This window comes from Chiloscyllium plagiosum, chromosome 7, assembly GCF_004010195.1.
Source record: "Chiloscyllium plagiosum isolate BGI_BamShark_2017 chromosome 7, ASM401019v2, whole genome shotgun sequence".
Taxonomy (NCBI): domain Eukaryota; kingdom Metazoa; phylum Chordata; class Chondrichthyes; order Orectolobiformes; family Hemiscylliidae; genus Chiloscyllium; species Chiloscyllium plagiosum.
Window position 1 is genome coordinate 39,339,673 of NC_057716.1, and position 25,702 is coordinate 39,365,374.

The 25,702-nt window shown below is 40.9% G+C and overlaps 1 protein-coding gene across 5 annotated transcripts in view; it reads left to right on the forward strand.

Annotated features, from left to right (window-relative positions):
• nckap1 (NCK-associated protein 1) overlaps nucleotides 1-25,702 on the forward strand; it is a 214,952-nt gene that overhangs the window by 168,368 nt on the left and 20,882 nt on the right. For all 5 annotated transcript variants that reach the window (XM_043693453.1, XM_043693454.1, XM_043693456.1 and 2 more), the window contains 4 exons: nucleotides 826-908; nucleotides 13,578-13,658; nucleotides 15,058-15,151; nucleotides 24,536-24,652. In XM_043693453.1, coding sequence (XP_043549388.1) covers nucleotides 826-908; nucleotides 13,578-13,658; nucleotides 15,058-15,151; nucleotides 24,536-24,652 — 375 coding nt within the window. The remainder of the gene's footprint in view (nucleotides 1-825; nucleotides 909-13,577; nucleotides 13,659-15,057; nucleotides 15,152-24,535; nucleotides 24,653-25,702) is intronic.

The following is a 25,702-nucleotide window of genomic DNA, read 5'->3' on the forward strand; positions in this document are numbered from 1 at the left end:
GGGGCTAACCTAGGTCTTCTAAACAATGTGCACTTGGAAGCTGGAGGTAACTGAATTCTTTTTAAATCTTGACTTGAAAACAAATTCAATTCAAGATAGTGTTTTACACTCTTCCAACCTTGGACACAGACTTTGAATCCAATTTTCTGGTGTGACAAACTTGTGATAAATGACTAAATATTTAAAGCAATACAAGAGGTACTGACAAAATAGAAAAGAAAGATTCAGAGCATTGAAACCCTGCAAGTTAATTATTTTGCTTCTAAAATATCTAAAGAAAACATTTCATTAATTTACTTCTATCTCTCGAAAGATGTAGTTCAGCTCGTATTCAAAAATAATTGGGGAAACGAGTCAACTGTTTTTCGTGTTATCTTTAATGAAAATGCTGTCAAATTTAACGATTCTGAAATTATTTAGTAACACATCCATTTAAGGACTGCACTGACTTAATACCCTATCTAGAATATATCCATATATATATATAGTTACCTTCAGAGCTTATTGATTCTTTTTGAGCAAATAAAGCATCTTGGATCTACTCTCATTTCACATTAGAATACTTCAGAAGGTAGTTTAAAATCTTAATTAACAGAAGAAATGCACACATGTAATTGTTTTTGTGTCATGCAGTGAAGTTCAGTTATTGGGTAATTAACAATTCATCTGAAAGACAGCTGAAACTCTGATGATGCAATAAAAATTATGTAACAGATACTGATTAGTGTGTTGAATGACTGGCACATTTTTTGTGTATCATTACTGATCTGTCTCAAGAATGAAATATATGAATGACACTTCTTTCTTTGTCCCTAAATAATCTAGCGGTTGACAGCGTACTGAAGAGAATGACAATAATTGGTGTTATCTTATCATTCCGCTCACTAGCACAGGAAGCACTCAAAGATGTAAGTATTGACAGATATGTACATATAATGACACACTATTATGGTCGAATTATTGAACTTGCATAACAGCTAGCATTGCTGTCATTACTCGAAAATATTTTCGAAGAGAGCATCTTGAAAAAGAAAGCATTGAATTAAGGAACGCCAAAGGGTGAAAAGGTTAGCAAAAGTATAGTCACTTCTAGCAAATTCAACTTAATTATTTGGAAATATATCGCCATTTTTTTCCAGACATGAGGCAGGGAGAAACCAGGATAGTACAGGCATGTGAATTTTAAGATCGGTTGCAAAGAGTTTACCAAACTGTACAGTCTTATGTAGAGCAACTAAGTTTTTTAATCAGCTGTATTGACCAAAGAGAGCCTAAATTTGAGGTGTGCATTTTCTGACTGACGTGCTGTTGATTTTTTTCTAAGGAGGTCACTGACAAGGTGGATCATGATGGTCCCCTGATTAAATGGTGTCTTTGGTGTAGTTAAATGTTCCAGAATGTTTCAATGAACTGTTGTTAACCAAAATGTGTGTGTTGCAACAAAATACCCTCTTATCCTTCACAGGTGTTATAAAATTGAAATTAAACACTAGGGCGTTATGCAAATAAAGTACACAGTTTTTGGTGATCTGAAGTTGAGTGTAGAATGTGGGATACCAGTGATGATTAGATAGAGGTAGTCAAATCTAGATCTAAAGCATGCAGGAAGGCTTCAACACCTCAGTTAAGGCAGGGGAAAAGTCAGCAATGTTACAGATTGATGTAGGCATTGTTAGTAATGGGTGCTGAAAATGTGTTGCTGGAAAAGCGCAGCAGGTCAGGCAGCATCCAGGGAACAGGAGAATCGACGTTTCGGGTATAAACCCTTCTTCCTGAAGAAGGGCTTATGCCCGAAACGTTGATTCTCCTGTTCCCTGGATGCTGCCTGACCTGCTGCGCTTTTCCAGCAACACATTTTCAGCTCTGATCTCCAGCATCTGCAGACCTCACTTTCTTCTCATTGTTAGTAATGGCTTTAACATGAGGTTAGAATCGCATTTTGAGGATAGATATGACACAAATATATAAATCCTGTACAGGATACCAGATAAATCTGATAATTTAGCAGTAATGGAGAATCGACAAAAGTGATTGAGCTGGTGTCATTAGTTTACTAATGTGGCATTTTTAGATGATGTCACCAAATAATCATCATGTAGATGTGATAGAAGAGAACCAACAACATTAAAAAGCACCTTTTATCATTTTAAAATATCCCAAAGCATTCAACAGGAGCATTGTTAATCACAATTTGACACCATGTTACTGAAGGAGTTATCAGAATACTTAACCAAAAGCTTGGCAAAGATGCAAGTATTAAGGACCACCTTACAGATAGAGAGAGGTAGAGAGGTTTAGGGAGAAAATTCTAATGTTCAGATCTTGGGAAACAAGGCATACCTGCCTATGATAAAGTGATTAGAATTAGGTTTGCATAATCAGCCAGAATTGAAATGCAGAAACGAGTTAAAGGCAGAGTCAGGGAGATGAACTTCCAACACTTTTGAATTTTCCTTTCTAGCATTTCCTGGTGATATTTTAGCAGGATCTGATGCACATAAAGTGCACGGTTTTAGGTGATCTACGGGGCTGCACCAGTGCAGAGAGAACATGAGGCCAACATTACACCGCTGAGGCCAAACGCCAGCTCGCAGATACCTCCTCCTACTGTCCCCTTGACCATGACCCCACCCCCCACCACCAAACCATCATCTCCCAGACCATCCATAACCTCATCACCTCAGGGGACCTCCCATCCACCGCCTCCAACCTCATAGTCCCACAACCCCGCACCGCCCGTTTCTACCTCCTGCCCAAAATCCACAAACCTGACTGCCCCGGACGACCCATCGTCTCAGCCTGCTCCTGCCCAACCGAACTCATCTCCGCATACCTCGACACGGTCCTGTCCCCATTAGTCCAAGAACCCCCCACCTACGTTCGTGACACCACCCACGCCCTCCACCTACTCCAGGATTTCCGCTTCCCCGGTCCCCAACGCCTCATCTTCACCATGGACATCCAGTCCCTGTACACCTCCATCCCCCATCACGAAGGACTCAAAGCACTCCGCTTCTGCCTTTCCCGCCGTACCACCCAGTACCCTTCCACCGACACCCTCCTTCGACTGACCGAACTGGTCCTCACCCTGAACAACTTTCCTTTCCAATCCTCCCACTTTCTCCAAACAAAAGGAGTAGCCATGGGCACCCGCAGGGGCCCCAGCTATGCCTGCCTCTTCGTAGGGTATGTGGAACAATCCATCTTCCGCAAATACACTGGCCCCACCCCCCATCTCTTCCTTCGCTACATTGATGACTGTATCGGCGCTACCTCGTGCTCCCACGAGGAGGTTGAACAGCTCATCCACTACACTAACACCTTCCACCCAGACCTCAAATTCACCTGGACAGTCTCGGACTCCTCCCTCCCCTTCCTAGACCTTTCTGTTTCTATCTCAGGCGACCGAATCAACACGGACATCTACTACAAACCTACCGACTCCCACAGCTACCTGGACTACACCTCCTCCCATCCTGCCCCCTGTAAAAACGCCATCCCATTCTCCCAATTCCTTCGTCTCCGCCGCATCTGCTCCCAGGAGGACCAGTACAAAATACGTACAACACAGATGGCCTCCTTCTTCAAGGACCGCAATTACCCCCCCCGACGTGGTCGACGGTGCCCTCCACCGCATCTCCTCCACTTCCCGCTCCCCCGCCCTTGAGCCCCGCCCCTCCAACCGCCACCAGGACAGAACCCCACTGGTCCTCACCTACCACCCCACCAATCTCCATGTACAGCGCATCATCCGCCGTCACTTCCGCCACCTCCAAACAGACCCCAGCACCAAGGATATATTTCCCTCCACTCCCCTATCAGCTTTCCGTAGAGACCACTCCCTCCGCGACTCCCTTGTCAGATCCACATCAATGCCATTAGCAGAACTGAATTCCTCAGTATTGACTGATAACCTGGAGGTTACCATTGAACAGAAACTGAAATGGGCTAGTCACATAAATACATGGATACAAGACCAAGTCAGATGTTGGAAATCCTGCAATGAGTGACTCTTCTCCTGACTCTCCAAAGCCTGCAGTCTTCTTCTTGCCCTCTCCGCCTCCACCCTACTCCGACCTATCACCCTCACCTTGACCTCTTTCCACCTATCACATTTCCAACGCCCCTCCTCCAAGTCCCTCCTCCCTACCTTTTATCTTCTCCTGCTGAACACTCTCTGCTCATTCCTGAAGAAGGGCCTGTGCCCGAAACATCGAATCTCCTGTTCCCTGGATGCTGCCTGACCTGCTGTGCTGTTCCAGCAATAAAGTTTCAACAGAGAGAACATGGCCAAGGATGAATTACATCATGTGGGAATTATTCCAGCTGGCCAAAGCCAATAGCTTCAACCCTCCAGGTTCTCAATGCAATCAAATCTTGAGCACTGGAACTTTCTCCTGGAATAGAGCCCCTTATGTTGATGTATTTATGACGTGCTTGCGTTCAAGCAGGTTGAGAGGGAGTGGCAATGGGGCCCGTCCCCTCCCGCAAGATCACAGGCCCTAGTTGTCAGGTGAGAAGAGGTTACAGAGAAGGGTAAGGTCTTAAATGAAGTTAAAAATTTTGATGTTTTGCTGGACTGGATACCAACATTATATAATCAGCATGTTGCTGCTAGGTGACTGGAGCTTAGTCAGAGTTAGTATATGGACAGTCAAGTTTTGGATGACCTTGAATTTATGGAAGGTGAAAGACTTGAGACTAGTCAAGTCTAGGAGTTACTAAACTTCCAATGTATGGGTTTAGACCCTGACATGCTCTTAGCAAAATTATTTTAAAAACAGCATGTTCGGTGAGTAATTTCATTTCATTAAGTCAGCAGTTTTGTGGAACTGGATTGAAGGGACAGGAGCTGGTAATTCAAGGTTTAAAGGTGTTAGGAGCTAGAAGAGAAGTCATTGTAGATAATTATGATTGGATTGATCAGAATAGATTTAGGTGTGTCCTACTTAGCTGAACAATGGAGCATTGCTGATAGAGGAGGATGCAGTCCGGTCAAGAGGAAGAGGAGGAGGAATAATTTACTATATACTGTGATGGAGGATGTTATTTGTGACTTTGATATGCTCCGTGTTGTGGCAGGCAGTGAAGCCTCATTGAAGGGGTTCAAATGTGGATTTGTGGGAAAGATAGGTTTATATTTTGGAGACCACAGCACATTCAGACTTGGGAAAGGAGAGAGAGTTTGGTTTTGTGATGCTAGTTTAAAAGACTTAAGTGGAGGAGTTTTTTTAATACAGATGACAGATTTGAAGACTAAGTAATAGTTCCAAAGAGGCAATGTTTTATACACTTTGCTAACAAAAACGGGAAGGCAAGTTATTATCTGAATGGTGGTAGATTGGGAAAAAGGTAAGATGCGCCAAAACACTGGGAGTCCTTGTACACTGGTGGCTGCATATCGCGTGAAGGTGTAGCAGCTGGTGAAGAAAGCTAATGGTATGTTGGTGTTCGTAGCCACAGTATTTGAGTAAAGGAGCAGAGGCAACTTGCTCCAATTATACAGGGCCATGGTGAGACCGCACCTGGAGCATTGTATGCAGTTTTGGTTTCCTTACTTGAGGAAAGATGTTCTAACTATGGATGAAGTTTACTGCACAGATTCTTGGCATGGCAGGAATAACATATGAAGAGAAACAAAATCCATTAAGATTATATTCATTAGAGTTTACAAGAATGAAGGATTAATCTCATGGGAACCTTTAAAATTCTAACAAGACATAATGTAGCCAAATGCAGAAAGGATGTTCCCAAGAACCGGGAGTCCAGGGGTCATCCTTTTAATAGTACAGGACGGGCCATTTACGAGATGAGAACTTCCTTCATGCAGCTTGTCAAATTCTTTGTCACAGAAAGCAGTTAAGGCCAATTTGTTTTCAAGAAGGTATTAGGTATAGTCCTTTGAGCTAAAGGGTTTAAATGATATGGGGAGGAAATGAGAACAGGGTACTGGGTTGGATGATCAGTATGGATCATATTGAATGGCGGATCAGGCTTGTAGGGTCAATGGCCTACTCCTCTTTTCTATGTTTAACAAATCACTTAACATTGATAACGTAAACCAGAAATGGAAGTTGTGTGGTAAATAGTTTCTTGGGACTGGAGTTAAGTGCGTTCTGTAGACAAAATTAACTCTGAGGCTATGAGGAGAAATAAAAAATAAATGCCAGTTCAGGGTGAGAGCAGCTGCTACCTAATGGAAGATTTGACTCTGTGAGCTGAGGCAAGGAGAGAAGTCAGCAGCTGATGGTCTCAATCTTAATGACAAAGTTGTTTTAAAGGAAATAGATGAGAGCATTGCACATACCCTAACCATAATACGGTGCAGGTTCTTGTGATTTTGGAGCCATTACTTTAGATTGGAAAGCTGCACATTTCCTTTTGTTAAGAAAGAGAGGAATATCAGGGAGTGAGAGATCGCTAAGCTTACCCTCTGTTGTCAGGAAGTTGCTGTTTTTATAATTTGGGATAATGTGACTGAATAGCTTTAAAATTTTCAGCTGATCAGAAAGACAGTAAAATATAGGCCATACCTGAGAAATCTGATTAAAAGTTTTGAAGGGGTGACTAAAATAGTGGACGGTTTACAGATAATTACAGCATTCCAGAAGCATTTGATTAAGTCTCTAATAAAAGACTGCTAGCTAACGTTGATGTCTTGCTCTTAAAGACTCATTCCTGACCTGGTTAAGAAATTGATTGAGCAACAGAATAGAGATAATGGGCAGATAGTTCATTTGGTAGTCTGTCACTTGTGGTGGCACGTATGAATTTCAGTTTGAACATAATTATTCTCTGTATTCATTCATGACATGGATGAAGGGTCAGAAAACTATATACCTAGCTTTGATAACAAAGATGGGTGGGGCTTTTTTAATATTCATTCATTGAATATGGTATTGCTGATTGGGCCAAAATTTACCCATACATCCTGGCCCTTCAAAAGATGCGGATGAACTGTTGTATTGAACTGCTCAGTCAATTTACTGTAAGCCCACGATGCCGTTAGGGAAGGAGTTCCAGGATTTTGACTCAGCAACGCTCATGTAATGGTGATATATTTCCAAGTTAGGATGGTGAGTATTACAAACAGTGCAGGTGGAATAATGAAATTGCAAGGAGATACTGATAGGTTAATTGAGGAAAATGATGACACATTGATTTCAGTGCTGGTAAGTATGATGTCCTCCTTTACTTTGGACCTAACATGCATCCTTTCTAAATGGTGAAAAACTAGCAGCAAAAGAGGTCCAAAGTAAATAGATTACTGAAATGACATAAACAAATGCAGAAAATAACAAAAATGTCTAATGGAATGCTGTTTTTTTAATATGTATAGGATTAGGATGCAAATGGTGGAAGTTATACTTCAGCTTTACAAAACACTAGTTGGAACATATGAAGGAAACAAAGTTTAATGAAATTAAGATGTTGATTAAATTAAAAGGAATGAATGAAGATTAACTACATTGCAGCATTTGAAAAAGTACCAAGAAGCTAGTGGGAAGGAAAAAGCACTATGGAAATGCAGGACCTGTAGAATCTTGAATGCTGTATGGACTATGGTAAATAGCTGAACACCCGTGACAAAATACAGACAAAAGACCAGTGAACCTCAACTATTCATAAAAACAAAATTGTGCAAAAAGAGTGATTAGACTTAAAAAAGAATGTGTTTTTTACATATATACATGTATTTGTGGGTATACAATGAAAGTATGTTTGACAGCAATCAACGTCTAAAAGCTAGTACATACATAGCGATATGAGGTCAACCCTCTTACAATACAAAATGAAAGGGTTTATCATCAATTCCCCTTGAAGTTGAGATAAAGACACTGTAAAGAAATTATACTGGGTTGTGAACATTATTTTTCTTTTATCTGAATCTCCAAAAAATTTTTAAAGTGAATTTGTGTATAATTTTAAAGAAGAATAGTCATGGTTTTACTACTATAGTCTAGAATTTATTCTTAAACTAAATTTTCATCAAGTATAAAAGGGATGTAGTCTCACGCTTATGTCCTGACAAACGTACATCCACATCACAATAATTCTGGATTCCTTAAATTAGGATCTGAAGAGCTGGTATCAATAAATTTAGAAAACTTATTTCTGCTATAACATATCTGTTGATATATTCTAATCTGAGATAATTTTGCTGGTTTGAAAATTCCTCAGAGAGGACATTTTATTTTAGGACCCAGTCTATGGCTGGTAAAAATAACCAAATTGCTTGATCATTTGTAATTTCTCTGAGGTGAGGTTGCAAACTGACAATAAGTTTCACGGTAGATTGACCTTTTCAGGCAGTCAACCTTCACAACCAAACCAAACCTTCTGAAAAATATATTGCCCTTGGTTTGATAAGGCTGGTTGTTCGGATACAGAATAAAGATAAGGAAATGTACACTGGTAAATGTCAAAGTAGCGTTATCAAGGTATTTGTGATATGCCCTCAGCTTTTCACTATTTATAGGTATGAATAATTTGAATAATGGAACATAGACTTTTATGGCAAAGTTTGCAGGTGACATTCTGGATTATAGTAGTGTTTACCAGGTATAACTAAAAATGAGGTGGCAATCCTAGTGAAACTGCATTCATGCTAAACAGCAGAAACAGTATTCCACAGAAAGAGCTAAGTAAACCTACATTTAACATATCACATCAAGTCCTGTCACTTCAAATTTTGGATGATGACAGACAATTAAACAAACAATGATAAGGAGACTATGTGAACATCTCTGTGAAACACCAGGTACCGCATGAGTGCAGAAGATGAGGCATTTACAACCATTGTCTAACCAGAAATGTTGATTTGGTGATTCACCTTGGCCTACTATTGAGGATCCTGTCATCTCACAAGTTATTCCTCAACCGAGTCAGTTTATCACATAGCTTATCAAGCAATGACTGAGCGTACTGAATAAGGCAAAGACTATGGATCTGAACAGCAACCTAGCTGTAGTGCTGAAGGCCTGAAATGAAGTTATTCCATTACTGCTACAACAGTAGCATCCATCTAACAATGTGAGAAGTTACCTTAGGTCCTGTCCATAAGACTACTGAATACAGTCTAATTACTAGGTTATCAGTCTACTCATCAGTCATGCAATGGTGGGTGCCAGAAATAATACAGTGGAGTCGCATTCGCTATTAACTATCATGCTTGGTTGGGGCTGCAGCAAAGCCATTTAACTCTTGATTTAATTACAGCTGGTTAGAGCCATACCTCCGTTAAGGAAGATGGCTGTGGGTTTTGGGAGTCAAGCATCTCAGTGCTGGGACATCGCTGCAGAGGTTCCTCAGGGTTAAATATTTTCTTTGCAACCATTCAGAGATGTTATCACACGCTGCTGGAGCGTGTGAACCCAGGCCTCCTGGCTCTGAGGTAGGGCTACTGCCATTACATCAGGGGTACTGTCCTCAGTCTAACCATGTTTAGCAACTTTGTCAAGGAGCATCCGTGCATCATGGGATCAGAAACGTGACTATTCACTGATGTTGCACAATGTTTAGCATCCTTCATGAATCCTGATGAAGCAGATTGTATCCAAATGCAGCAAGACTTGGTCAACTGTTATACTTTGGCTGATGTATACAAGTAACACTTGTGCCAGGCAAGTACTAGCAATATTCGCCTCTTGACATTTGATGGTATTACCATTGCTTAATTCGCCCACTGTTGACATCCTGGGAGTTTCCATCCACTAGAAACTGAGGCTGAGCAGCCATATAAATACTGTGGTTACAACAGCAGGTAAGATGCTGGGAATTTGGCATCAAGTAACTCAGCTTCCTACTCCTCTCAAAACCTGTCCGCTATCTGCAAGGTAAAGGTCAGTTCTTTGATGGAATGCGCCCCATTTGATGGATGCAGATGCAATAATGTTCAAGAAACTCCACACAAAGAAAACAATGCAGCTCCCTTGATTGGCAAACTATCTCTTTAAGGATTCACTCCCTCTGTTACTAGCAGTTGTTGCACTATGTACCATCTACAATTGTGGGTTTCTAAACTCTTTAAGTATAAGATCACTTTGTGAGTTTAAGTGCAACCCAGGATCCACATTTAAGAAAATCTAGAATGAAGAGTTTGTTTTTCATGCAATTTAAATCTAAAAGTATGGATAATTAATTTTTTCATCTCCCCAAGTCTCATTGTGACAACACATAATGACTGCACCTTATCGTACAGTACTTTGAAGTCTGGATTGTAGTTTGAGACTGCTAATAGTATACAATCTATCAAATGGTTTTATGTGAGGCGGGTTTGATACTTTGACTTGATTATCTTCATTTGGGAGAACACTGTCCTGGGGTTTGTGAAACCAACCTAAGTCTTAGCTTTAAAAGCACAGTGACAGCTTGAAGGTCTACGTGTTGGATCTACAAGATGCACTGCAATACCTCACCAAGAAAGATAAAGGCACCATAAATGGGAAGACGTGGAGACACCACCATCAAATCTCTCATCCTGACTTGGAACTATATTAGGGTTACAGGGATAGGGTGGTAGGTGGGTCTGGAGGGCTGCTCTTCAGAGGGTTGGTGTGGACACCATGATCCAAATGGCCTGCTTTCTCACTGTCAGGATTCTGTGATTCCATATTGCGGTTCCTTCATCATAGCTGGGTCATAGAGCATTATGGATGTGTCTATTTTACATCATCGACAGCAATTCAAGAAGGCAGCTCACCAGCTTCTGAAGGACATTTGGGGATGGACAAATAATGCTGGCCCAGCCAGTAACACTCTCATTTCATTAATTAATTTAAATAAAGGGTTAGTAGACAGATGTACCAGGAAACAAGCAGCAGCAACAAGAGCAAAGGAACTCAGACTTTTTGAGAATCAGCAAACATCCAACAGAAGATAAACCAGCTAGCAAGGAACAGAAAAGTAACCAATGATCTCATTTAGAAGATTTTTTTTTAAAATACATCAGGATTCCGTTTTGTTTATCTGTGACCTAGAGATGCATTGTGAAGCTCAACATATTTTCTGTACGGTTGACATTCCCTATCCCATCCTATCCATTTTTTTTCATGGTACATTTCTTTTGGAGCTTTCATAATGTTCAGTCTGGACTGGGTTGGGATGGGGTTGATATAATGTATTTCACTGGAACAAAAGGAGACCGGTGAAGACTGAAAAAGCATTAGGGAGTGATCTTTGATTCACTAAGCACTAATACAATCACCTACATGAGCACAGTTCTATTAAATAACTTGAGATAAAGGCAAATTAATTACTGTGTTATGATTTTACACGTCTCGTTAACAAGTCAAATAATTTAATGATTATAATCTTCTGTTAACGCTGAAGCAATATATTCATGGTTAATTCAAGTCTAAGGCAATGCCCCATGGATTATGAGAATTAAAATAAAGCACTAAACAAATATTCAAATGATGAATGCTATCTTTAGTGTCTGAGTTCTAGCTATCCTCATCATTGAACTGAATGAAATCATAACTTAGTTTAATGCTTGGAGTAATACCAATTATTTTGAAGTAAAGTTCAATATACATCCTAAATGTTCTATTTGGTTGTTAAGTTTTACTGTGCTGAGGTTATGTCTTGAGTAAGCATCTTCTGTTGCTTGGCTATACTACAACAGTATTTTATAAGTAGACATACATCAAGTTAGCAAAAACAAAAGAAAAAAATGAACACATCATCTCGAGGCTATACCCCTATATTGTTCGATGGTTCAATTTTTTAAAACTTTTAACTAGTTGGAATTGTTGGAAGTCAGACTTAGACAAGTCAAACTGCTTAAAAATGCAAGGCCACTTTTCAAAGTGGAGGTGAGAAAATACAAAAATCACCCTCCGGGTCCCTACCACCTGAACACCCATCAAAACCCATCATGGTTTTAGGTGTGCATTTGTATTACTCAATATTAATACATTGGCTGTCAAAGACAGACCAACTCAAAGAACTTCTTGGATATTCAGAGTATTTCTAAGCAGGTTTTGAGAGCGTTTTGGCAGATAATTGAAGAAAAGGTGCTGCTTCCATTGTTTTCTCTCAGTAAAAGTAGCCACAGAAACAGCTACAGAATAAAAGTCATAGCAGCAAGAATTTTCAATAACTACAATATTTGCTACAATTGACGCATTCAAGAAAACACCGAATCAACATCAACTTCCATTTATAACCTTGCATCTCAAAGTCTATCAAAGGGCAATAGACCATTCGTTCTCTTTCAATCTTTTGTTTTGGATACTGTTCCCTTCTAACTTCATACCTGTGTGTGAACTCAGTGACTGTATGAAGGCTGCATGCTTGCTATTACTTCTTAAAACTGTTTTCCTCACATTTAATCATGCATAAGTTTGCTCTTTCTTTAACTCAAAAAAAATTTGTTCATTATCTCCCTGTTGCTCACAGCAAAATATTGTTACCTCACTTAACCTTTTAGGAACAAAATTAGCTATAGTCTTTTGCAAAAGAACTGCAACCTTTGTGACCAATCAGGGAAGTTGAGCAGAAGGGAGCCCGTTCACCCCTTCTCACTTGGTTGGAACAATGTCTAAATCTTAAAGTAATATTAGCAAGTGACATGTGGGCTACTTCGTACTATAGTATTTCCCACTCTTCAGCAGACCGGTCTACTATCTTTATGGGGGTGTTTGGTTTCAGATTGGTCCACTGTCACTTTGGGTGTATTTGCTTGTAAATTAACCTTGTAAGGAAAAAGCTGACAAGGTATATCTGCAACCAATTACAGATGAAATGCAATGTTGAATAAGAAAACTAGCTGTTGTTGTCTAAAGCCCATGGTTATCAGACTACTTTCACAATCAGAGCTGTTACTGCCTTTCGCTGCTACCTTGCTGATGCTTCATGGCATTTCTAGCTTGTATGTTGTTGAAAGTGCTTATTATCTAATGCTACCACTGACCTGATCGGGGGATCAAAAACTATTAGCATTTTTCTTTCAGTGGCTATCAAGATCTGGAATTTCAGGTCAAACACTTGTGGATTAATGAAGATCCAAAATGGTCCAAATTTCACAGATTCACCCTAGCTCCTTCATGTTGAAATACTCATCAATTGTTATTTGCACTGCCAAGGTCTGTTTCCTTGTCTAACCCTTACTAGACCAGACCATGTTCCCACCAATCCAAATGGTACAGAGTTGTGTCCCTGTATGACGTGTAATTTCTAAATCCCAGTTCCAGTAATCTTGCATCCCAGAAAATTCCCCTTATAATACGTCCAAGATTCTCATGGGCACGGAGTCAATATAGTGTAGGAGATCATTTGGCCTATGAAATCAATGCCAGCTCTCTGGAGCAATCCAGTCAATTGCCCTCACGAACCCTGTAACCTTGCAAGTTTATTTTCCTCAAATACTCATTTAGTTTCCTTTTGAAATTATAATTCTTGTTATGATGGTAGAAGTCCTTTGAGAATTCTGTCTTTCGCTGATACTGAGATCCTCCTCTAAATGCTCTTGGTGCCACTATTTCCTCTCTCAATCCTGGAGCTCTAATACCAGCCAGAAAATACAGAAATCCTTTTACTTGAAATCTAATACGTTGAGTATTTTTCTTCCTCAGGTCCTGTCATGCCACATTCCCTTCCTTGTGAGTTCAGTTGAGGATTTCAAGGACCATATTCCAAGGGAAACCGATATGAAGGTAAACTAAGCAAAACATTGCTGTTGCTAGGAATCTGAAGTAAACATAGAGAAAGCTGGAGAAACTCTGCAGGTCTGGCAACATCTGTGGAGATGTTGCCAGCATTAACATTTTGAGTTTGGGATGACACTTCAGAACTGAAGTAATTCTGAAGAAGAGTCCTACCAGACCAAAATGTTAACTCTGCTTCACTCTCCACAGATACTGCCAAACCTGCAGTTTCTCCAGAAATGAAAGGAATAGTTTGAAACCTTATTTTTAATAGACTTAGATTATATGTGCTTAAATTTGGAGTCATTTGTTTTTGTGCTTGTTAGGTAGGACTACAGACTGTAGAAAACTAATTATCATATTAGTTTGACACATTTAATTTCTGTAAGATTTTAACTAATTTAATATGCTATATTTGTCAACATAATTCTTGCAAACCTCCAGTCTGTGAATGTTATGTCCTCTCATCATGATGTTTGAATAATGCTTTTTCATTTTGCTGTTTTTAACTGAAGCCCTATTTGTAAATAATTACAATGGTGAAGAGCTGTTAAATGTAAGAAATTGGTGTCAGCAAACATTATTGGGTATTAGAGAAGTAACTAAGCCAACAAGCAATTGATCTTCAACAACACTAGTCCGACTATTAATTAAATCTTTCTTAAACAGTTCACAGGGACTTGCCAAGCACCAGCTGGTTAACAAAATAAATATGCTCTGGACATCACCAATTGGGTGATGGGTAGGATTGCCAGCCTACTAAGTATGTATTTCTGAAGCTGTCATTACATGACCTCTTACACAATGCAACATACTTGTGCATTGCCTTCCCAGCCTCATAGGGAAGAGAACAGATTACTCATTAACTTTCTTGACTAATCAGAGGCTTTGTACTATGTCCAATCATTTTTATCAGCAAAGTGAATTAAAGTTTGCGAAGAATATTTTTTATTAACTTTCATTCATTGCTCCTATAATTTGTGTCCTGTGTTGCCTACATAACGAAACCCTGGGGATTAATCTCAGATTCCTGATTACTCCAGTCCATCCTGGAGAATTGGAAACCCTAACAATTAAACATAATTATATTAAATAATTGCAACAAATAAATATAATCAAACATAGAAACAATAAGACACCTACAAAGTAAGTAGATTGATTCTCTGATTTCCTACCACCACCATTACATCATATCCAATCATTTCATTAAAGCTCGTGTCAACAATTAATTAGGGGTTTATTTTGAATATATTGTGATGAAGTATTTTTGTCATTTTTTTTTGGATTAGTGTAGAAGTATAGATTTTGTTTTTAAAAAGATTAAGAACATATATTCTCTCTTTAAATAGCTTCCTTCCTAAGATGTTTGGATTATTTGATTGTAAAAGTGGTTTCTTAAAATACACAGGTTGCAATGAATGTGTATGAACTTTCTTCAGCATCTGGTTTACCATGTGAAATTGACCCAGCATTGGTGGTAGCTCTGTCATCACAGAAGTCAGGTATGTGCTACAAATCAGTGCATCTTCCAAGAGGAGACGTTTCATAATTTCATCTAGGAGATTTGCTTAATTTTTGGGAGTTCTAGTACAAACTTGAAATGTTAGGTAGGAATATTCATAGAACCTGTACTGTGTGGAAGCAGGGTATTCAGCCCTTTTGATTCTTTGCCGACTCTCCAAAGAATGTTTTACCCAGACTCAGCGCGACCCTATCCCTGTAACCTTGCACTTCCATTGGCTAATCCACCCAACCTGCATGCTATGGACAATTTAGCATGGCTAATCTGCTTAACCTGCACATCTTTGGATTGTGGGAGGTTCCAGAGGAAACCCACACAGACGTGGGGGATATGTACAAACTCACATGGTTGCCCAAGGGTAAAATCGAACCTGATCATAATTCTGATAGGTTCAAAATAGAACAGTACAGCACAGTGCAGGCCCTTCAGCCCTTGTTGTGCCAGCCTTTTATCCCACTCTAAAATCAGACGACCCTACATACCCTTCATTGTACTATCTTCCACGTGCCTGTCAAAGAGTCACTTAAATGTCCCTAATGTATCTGACATTACGACAGCCCGCAGTGCATTTGTTGCACCCACCACTCTGTGTGAAGAACCTATCTCTGACATCTCCCCTAAATCTTCCTCCATTTACCTTAAAATTATGTGCCCTCGTGGTAGACATTTCCACCATGGGGAAAAAGTCTCTGGCTATCCACTCTCTCTATGCCTCTCAACATCTTCTACACCGCTATCAAGTCCCCTCTTAGCCTCCTTCGCTCCACTGAGAAAAGCCATAGGTCCCTCAACCTTTCTTAAGACATGCCCTCCAGTCTAGGCAGCACCCTGGTAAATCTCGTCTGCACCCCGTTTCAAATTTCCACATCTTGGCTGTAATGAGGTGACCAAAACTGAATGCAGTATTCCAATTGTGGTCTAACCAGGGCTCTATAGAGTTGCAACATACCCTTGCACTCTTAAACTCAATCTCCCTGCTAATGGAAGCCAACACACCATATGCCCACTTAACAACCCTATCAACTTTGGTAACTTTTGAGGGATCTATGGACATGGACCACAAGATCCCTTTGTTCTTTCACACTGCCAAGCATCCTGTCTTTAACCCTATTTTCTGCATTCAAATTCAACCCTCCAAAGTGAAGTACTTCACATTTTTCCAGGTTGAACTCCATCTGCCACTTAGCAGCCCAGCTCTACATCCTGTCAATGTCCCGTTGCAACTGCCCTCCACACTATTCGCCACTCCACCAACCGTCGTGTCATCAGCAAACTTACTAACCCACCCTTCCACTTCCTCATTCAAGTCATTTATAAAAATCACAAAGAGCAAAGGTCCCAGAAGCAATCCCTGCAGAACCCCACTGGTCACCAAGCTCCAGGCTGAACATTTTTTCCCTCTACTACCACCCTCTGTCTTCTATGGGCCATCCAATTCTATATTCAGACAGCCAGATTTCTTTGTGTGCCATGCCATCTCACTTTCTGAATGAGCCTACCATAGGTGAACCTTATCAAATGCCTTGCTAAAATTTATGTACAGCACATCCATTGCTGTTCCTTCATCAATATGTTTTGTCACAACCTCAAAGAATTCAGTAAGGTTTGTGAGGCATGATCTGCCCCTCACAAAGCCATGCTGAGTATCTCTAATGCGTTTCCAAGTAATCCTAAATCTTGTCTGTCAAAATCCTGTCCAATACTTGGCCCACCATTGATGTAAGACTGAGTGGTCTGTAATTTCCAGGTTTGTCTCTATTCCCTTTTTTGAGCAAGGAAATAACATATGCCACCCTCCAATCTACTGGCACTACTCCAGTGGACAGTGAGGATGCCAAAGGTCATCGCCAAACATACAACAATCTCTTCGCTCGCTTCCTTTAGTAACCTTGGATATATTCCATCTGGCCCAGGGGAGTTATCTATCCTTATGTTTTTCAATATTTTCAGCACATCCTCCTTCGTAACATAACCCGTTCTAACATATCAATCTGTTTCACGCTGTCCTCAGAAATGTCAAGGTTGCTGTCAGTAGTGAATACTGAAGCAAAGTATCATTAACGACTTCCTCTACTTCCTCTGGCGCAAGTTCCCTCCACTATCCCTGATCAGTCCTACCCTCACTGTGGCCATCCTCTTGTTCCTCACATAAGTGTAGAGTGCCTTAGGGTTTTCCTTAATCCTACCCACTAAAGCTTTTTCATGCTCCCTTTTTGCTCTCCCCAGACCATTCTTCAGTTCCTTCATGGCTACCTTGTAATCCTCTAAAGCCCTGTCCGACCTTTGCCTCCTTAACCTTCTTCCTCTTCCACATCCCTTGTAACCCAAGGTTCTTTCAACCTATCGTCCCTCCCTTGCGTCAGTGGGACAAACCTGTCCAGCACTATCAGTAAGTGCTTCTTAAACAGCCTCCACATTTCTGTCGTACATTTCCGTGAGAACATTTGTTCCCAATTTAGACAGCCCAGTTCCTGCCTAATAGCATTGTAATTCCCCCCCTCCACCAGTTAGTTACGTTCACGCACCACCTGCTCCTGCCCCTCTCCATGAGTACAGTAAGGGTCAGGGAATTGTGATCACTCACCAGAATATACTCCCACTGAAATATCTGACACCTGGCATGGTTCATTGCCAGGCACCAAATCCAATATGGCCTCCCCTCCAGTCAGCCTATCAACATATTGTGTCAGGAACCCTTCCTGGACACACCTGACAAAAACTGCTCCATCCAAACTATTTAAAATAGGTAAGTTCCAATCAATATTAGGGAAGTTAAGTAATCCATGACAACAACCTTGTTACCTCTGTTCCTCCGGGACTCTGTTGCTATTGGGGTGGGGTTTTGGAAAAATCCCAATAAAGTGACTGCTCCTTTCATGTTTCTGACTGTCACTCATACTGACTCTGTAGACAAACCCTCCTCAACAATCTCCCTTTCTGCAGCTGTGATGCTATCCCTGATTTTGCGGTGACTCCACCACTTTGCCCCCCCCTGAAAAAATTCCTTTTGAAACATCTGAACCCTGGAACATCCAACAACCATTCCTGCCCCTGTGGTATCCAAGTGTCCTTGATGGCCACAAAATCATTATTCCAAGTCCTTGCTCTAAGGTCATCATCCTTATTCCTGATATTTCTTGCATTAACATAGACAGGCTTCAACCCATTACACTGATTTGCACCTTTTGTCCTATCAAGTGCCAATCCCTCCTCACAGACTCTCTGCACACTGTGTCTGGCTGTTCACTAATTACTCCATCATCTGATCCGTAGCTCAATTTCCCACCCCCCTGCCCATCTAGTTTAAACCCTCCTGAAGAGTTCTAACAAACCTCTCACCCAGGATATTGGTGCCCCTCCAGTTCAAGTGCAACCCGTCCTTCTACAGGTCTCACCTTTCCCAGAAGGTATCCCAATGATCCACGTATCTGATATATTTTCTCCTACACCGGTCCGACAGCGACGTGTTCATTTGTACTCGCTCTCTATTCTTAGCCTCACTAGCACATGCCACTGGTAGCAATCCTGATTAATACTCTGCTCGTCCTGTCTTCTAGCTTCCAACGTGACCCCCTATACTCTTTTCAGGTCCTCCTTCCTTTCCCTCCCTATGTCATTGAACCAATGTGTCCTACAACTTCTGGCTGCTCTCCCTTCCCCTTCAGAATTCTGTAGACTCGATCAGAGACATTCCTGACCTTGCACCCAGGAGGCAAAGTACCACCCGGGAGTCTTGCTTGCGACCACAGAATCTCCTGTCTGTTCCTCTCTCGACTGAGTATCCGATCTCTATTGCTCTCCTTTTTCTCTACCCTTCCCTTCTGAGCCACAGAGCCAGGCTCAGTGCCAGAGGTTTGTCCACTGTGGCCTTCCCCTGGTAGGTTCTCCCTTCTCTTCTCCCCCCCCCCCCCCCCCCCACACACACACACACACACACACACACACAACAGTATCCAAACAGTATACTTATTGAGGGGAATGGCCAGAGGGGGTCCCTGCATGGTCTGTTTATTCCCTTTCCCTCTCCTGACGGTTGCCTTTATCCTGTAACTTAGGTGTGACTACCTCCCTATAACTCCTCACTATTATCCCATCAGCCTCCCGAATGATACAAAGTTCATCCAGTTTCAGTTCCCTTACACAGTCTGTGAGGAGCTGAAGTTGGGTGCACTTCTCACAGGCAAATTGAGCAGGGATACTTGTGGTGATCCTTACCTCCCCCATCCTGCAAAAGGACCATGCAACTGCCCTAGCATCCATTCCCCTCTGCTCTAAAATGCCCAGAGATTGAATAAATGGAAAAAAAAGCCTTACTTTACCAACTCTCCACACAGTTTTTTTTTGTTTTGGGGAGGAGGACAGATGGGAGACACTACATACATGTAGTGTCTTGGGTTTGGCCAGAGCCTAAATATATCTGTTCACGTGCCCATCAGTCCCTGTGACAGCATCCCCTCCTGTTGAACCACCTATTCATGAGGTAAGTATTTAAAAGGAAAATTTACCTTCCCAGTTAGATCAACCACAATATTATTGTGTCAGAGCAGGTTTGAAAGGCCAAGTGGGCTGCTTTTTCTCTTAGCAGTAATCTACTCAATGGCACACCAATACCAATATAAAAGGAAATTATTTGATGCCAATGTCACTAAAACTCAGAAATTGGAGTATCTGGGTTTGGAGATATCATACTAACTATAAGATATTTTTACTGTTTAATATAAAATATTTGATGTTTCTTAAAAGTAAGTATACCTAAATCGTTTTCCAGAATTATTTCCAAGTGTCTCATGGTCAGTGTCGTTAATACATTTCTTTCAATTCTGCTTTCATTAATTTGATATTGACTGCAAGATTAAATGTTTGCTAAAAGAGAGCAGGTAATGGAAGATTGTGTAGTGCACGTGCAAGGATCTTAAAAAAAAAAATCTCTGGAACTCACCCAAGTAGAAACTATGTGGAAACGGGACAAAGTTTACAGAAAATTATACTTTTTAGCCACTTTTTAGAGAAATTGCATTTGCAACTTCTAGAACCATTGATTCATTTTTGCGCACACAATGTTAGTTATAATCAGTTTGTTTTAGTTTTTCAATATGAAGCACATTGGAAAAATATTTTTAAACTGAAGACCAGTTAATAAGAATTTCATTTCAGTCAATGTTATCTAAATGGGTCAATAAGACTTCAATTTGTCCAACTTCATACACGTGAGAAACAAAAGTACCACATTTCATTATAATATTTCCTTTTGGAGACTAGTGAATCATTGTGTTGAGCCAGACATTTTCTTTTCAAATTTGTTTCTGTCATATAAAGTTACCTTTTTGGCCATTATGTTCACATTGACCGTCTACAGCGACCATTCTGTTAGTTCCATTCCCTGACCCCCTCACTGTAACTCTGCAATTTATTTCCCTTTCAGGTGTTTATCCAAATCCTTTTTGAAAGTCACTACTGAGTCAGTCCAGATCCTATCCACTTACTTTGTTTTTAAAAAGAAAATCTTCTTGTTCATGTTGATTCTTTGTCAATCACTGTACGCCTGCATCTTCTGATTCTCAACCTTTCTGCCAATGGAACCTCTCATGGTTTTGAACACTCTCCATGTCTCCCCTTAACGTTGTCTTGTCTAGAGAGAGAAAGCACAGCTTCTCCAATCTGTCTGCATAATTAAAATCTTTCATCACTGGAAACATTGTCCTCAATTCTCTCTTTATTCACTGTAGAGCATTGACATGTTCAAATGCTGTGGTGCCCACATTTGGTTGCATCACCCCACTTGAGTATAAGAAATAGGAGCAGGACAAAACTCCAACCTGCTCTACTGTTCATTACAAAATGGCTAATCTTTGGCCTTATTTCCATTTCCTAATCTCACCTATCCTTGAATTTCCTGAGACATTAAAAATCTGTCTATCTCAGTTTGAATATCTTTATTAAGAAATATCCACAATCCCTTGTGGTAGAGAATTCCAAGATTCATAGCATTTCTCTGTCTCAGACTTAAGAGACTATACTCAATTCTGAGAAAGTGAGGACTGTAGATGCTGGAGATCACAGTCAGAAAGTGTGGTGCTGGACAAGCAGCAGGTCAGGTGGCATCTGAGGAGCAGGAGAGTTGATGTTTCGAGCATAAGCTTTTCATCAGGAATGTGAAGTGTGGCCCCAAGGGGACTGAGAGATAAATAGTAGAGGGTGGGCTGGGGGCGGTGGGAGTGGGCAAGTAGCTGGGACTGCAATAAGTAGATGAAGGTGGAGGGGTGATGGTGATAGGTTAGAGTGGAGGGTGGAGCAGTTCGGTGGGAAGGAAGATGGACAGGTAGGACAATTCAAGAAGGCCAGGCCAAATTGGAGGGTTGAATCTGGGATAAGATAGGGGAGGGGACATTAAGAAACTGGTGAAATCGACATTGATCCCGTGCAGTTACATCCCCCCCCACCCCCATAACGTTTCTGATGAAGAGCGTATGCTCGAAACGTCTACTGTCCTGCTCCTTAGATGCTGCTTGACTGGCTGTGCTTTTCCAGCGCCATACATTTTGACTTAAGAGACTATACCCCTGTTTCCAGCTGTCCCTCCTCTTCCCTCCCAAAGCTGAAGTTAGGTGGAATATGACAGTAAGTCAGTTTCATTCAATTTTTTCCTGCCAATCTGCATCAGTTGAAAATTGACTCAAGGGAATTGAAACTGTAAGTAAAATGAGCACTTTCCACCACCTTCGATGCAAAATGTCTATGAATGTGTATCACATTTTCTTTATTCCCTCAGAATTTACTCAAATGTATACTGTATATTTTAAAAAGTGAACTAAAATCTATAGAAGTGCACCATTTGCTGGTACAGTGGAAAGACATACTGCTAATAAGATGTAGGAGCAGCATTAGCCATTCAGCCTAACAAGTATGCCATTATTCGATCGTGGATATGTTTCTCAATCCCATTCCCCTGCCTTATCCCTACCTTGATCTCCTTAGTAATCAAGAACCTATCTGTCTTTGTCTTCAATACACTAAATGACTTGGGCTTCACAGCCCTCTGTGGTAATGAGTTCCACAGCTTAACCAGCCTGCAGCAGAAGAAATTCCTCCTCAACTTAGCAGGAAAGGGTCATCATTTGGAGTGGCTCAGTGGTTATCCTGCTGCCTCAGCACCAGGGACCTAGTTCAATTCCAGCCTTGGGTGACTGTCTGTGTGAAATTTGCACCTTCTACCAGTGTCTGTGTGGGTTTCCTCTGGGTGCTCCGGTTTCCTCCCACAATCCAAAAAGGTGTGCAGGTTAGGTGAATTGGCCATGCTAAATTGTCCATAGTGTTCAGGGATGTGCAGGTTAGATGCATTAGTCAGGGGTAAATATAGAATATTTGGATAGGTGGGTGTGGGTGGGTTATTCTTCGGAGGACTGATGTGGACTTGTTGGACTGAAGGGCCTGTTTCCACTCTCAGGATTCTGAGGCTCTGCTTTCAGGTCCTACTTCACTTTCTACTAGTGGAAGCATCTTCTCCACATCCATTCTTTCCAGGCCTCTCAGTATTCTGTAAGTTTCAATCAGATTCCCCCTCATCCTTCTAAACTCCATTGTGTACAGTCACAGAACCCTCCACTGTTGCTCACCTGACAACCCTGCATCCCCAGGATCGTTCTTGTAAACCTCTTCTGGGCCACCTCCAAGGTCAGCACCTCTTCCATTAGATACAGGGCTCAAAATTGCTGACAGTATTCCAAATGAAGTCTGACCAGGTCCTGATGCAATCTCAGCAGTATATTTCTGCTCTAGTATTGTAGGCCTCTTGAAATGAGTGCTCACATTGCATTTGCCTTCCTAATTGCTTGCCAACTGAACTTTGAGAATCCTGAACCAGGATTCCCAAGTCCATGTGATTCAAATTTCTGAAACCTTTCCCTGTTTAGAAAATAATCTTTGTCTCTTCTTCTACCAAAGTACATGACCTCACACTTTCCTACGTTGTATTCCACCTGACACTTATTTGACCATACCTTTAGCTTCTCTAAGTCCTTCTGCAGTCTTTCTGCTTCTTCAACATTACCTGCCACTCCACTTATCTTTGTATCATCTGCAAATTTGTTAATTTAAATCACGTTTTAAGTTAGCCCAGGCTATTGAGATTAAAACTTTCTCTTCTTTTTACTGCCCAAAACTTGACAGAAATATGGCAGTCTAAGCTCTTAAAATGAAGTGAGTGAAATAGAGTACTGAATGAAGTATTGTGAAAGTAGAGTTGAGGCATTCTGTTTGGGTTTGTTCTAATGGTGTTGTGAAATCATAAATCCATTTACAAGCACAGATAAAATTCTTGCTTTTATTTTTTTTTGGCAGCACAGGAGTTGACTGTGCAATTGTTCTGGAAGTTGTTGATTCATAACCGCTGCATGGAAAAAAATATAATTCTACTCTGATGCTCTTCATCTTGATTAGTATTCTAGTTTCTGTCTTGTAGACAAGCTGGAAATTTTATCTGGGTATCAGTACAGCTATAAATATTTACTTATGACCTCTGTAAGTTAGACTTAATTAAATTTTAAACAAACCTGTAACTTCCTGTAACCAGGACAGTGGGTGCATTTAATAAATAAGCAGTGAAGAAATTTTCCATTTGTGGGTCTGTGATTATTGACCTTTCCATAGCTGTCCCTGCAAAAAAGCTCAATGGTAGTGAAAAATTCAACGTCGTAAAATAATGTACTATTGCTAACACAAGTTGCCAGTGGAATTCCATCCTTTAGGGACTGCTTTCCCAAATATTTACCTCTTAAAATTTGGAGAAGAAGTTGTAATTCTTAATGGATCTCGAGTCATATACAAAGAAACATACAGGCTGTGCTTGGATTGCTAAAGTATCTCTGAAGACCTTCACAAATTTTACATCAGTATTTACACATTTAGTCTTAGTTTTCCTTCATTTTCCTTCTACTTCCAGGACTTTTTTTTTCCCATCAATATGCTATTATCTCACTAGTCAGCTGGACTCTGCTGACTATGTACTCTGCTTCAATGTTCAGGTGAAATGTCTTAAATTCACATGATGTGTTTGCTGAAAGATGTGCATTTATAATAATAATGTTGGAAAGTGCTTAGTGAGTTTGGCAGCATCTTTGGAGAGCGATGCAAATAATATTTCGGCTTAATGACCTTTCATCAGAACTGCTGCACATTGCAGCACATAACTTACTTTTTTTGATGCATTTCAGTAGTGCTGATGTTGTGTAAATATCCTGACAGGTGTATTTGGAATTTTTAATGGAACAGTTTAGAAAAGAGTGAAAAGCACATGAATTTGAGTAATTGTTTTTTGCTTGTTACAAACTCTCTTATTTTAATTAATATTTCTTTCAATTATTGACAGAGAACATTAGTCCAGAGGAGGAATATAAAATTGCCTGCCTCCTCATGGTGTTTGTTGCTGTGTCGCTTCCAACTCTAGCCAGTAATGTTATGTCTCAGTACAGTCCTGCTATTGAAGGTAAATACTGATCCTCCAATATGATATGTTGAGGGCAAAGTGATGAATGCAAAGATTTTAATTTTATTTGCTGTTTTTTAATAATATATGATTATTGTGTATCTGCAGTTATTGTGGTGTTAATCATCTATCAGAAATAGATTTGGTGATCACAGTTGTAAAGATGAACTCTTCAAGTTTAGATTCATGTTGCTTTACACAACCATGAGATCAGATTTTCAACACTTCAGGGTTGAAGGCAAACAGCGGAAGCAGTTGAAAGTATAGCCTTACCCAAATCTGAAACTGTTGAGCTTGGAACCAGACATTAACTCATTCTTCCCATTAACTATGATGTTCGGGAGATCCAAGACTTGGGTAAAGTGGGTCACCCACCCCCACCACACTCACCAAATCATTTATAATAGCTGTTTAATTTAATTAGTTGTTTAATAGTGAACTTAAACAATCTAATCTTTAGTAAAAATGACTAAAGGGAAGGGAGCCCGCGGCTCTCAACAAGCAGGAACCCCTCCCGCACCCCCTCCAGCTGCAGCTGAGGCGTCCACAGCCGCCCCGGGGGACTTACCTACGGTGACAAGCCTTGTCGAAATGATCTCCAAACTGGACGCGAAGATCGACGCTTTCATTGAAGAATCCCGAAATCGATGGGACTCACTCTCGGCCGCGCTGCAGAAGCACGACCGAGACATCCAGGAAATCGAGCGCTGAGTCGGAGGGGCGGAGTTAAAGGCCGCGACCTCCGAAACTACAGCGCAATCGGCCGTGGATCAGGTCCGGACTCTCGATCAGCGAGTCCGGACCTTAGAGAATCACACTGATGACCTCGATAATCGAGATCGTCGAAAAAATATTCGTTTGCTGGGCCTTCCCGAACGGGAAGAGGAAGGCCAGCTTAAAGCTTTCCTCAAGCAGTGGCTGCCACAGCTTTTAAATCTGGAAGCTGGATCAGGCCAGGTAAGGGTAGAACGGGCCTACCGGGTCGCAATACGCGGGCCCGGCTCGAACCAGCGCCCACGCCCGGTCCTGTTCTGGCTGCAGAACTACAAG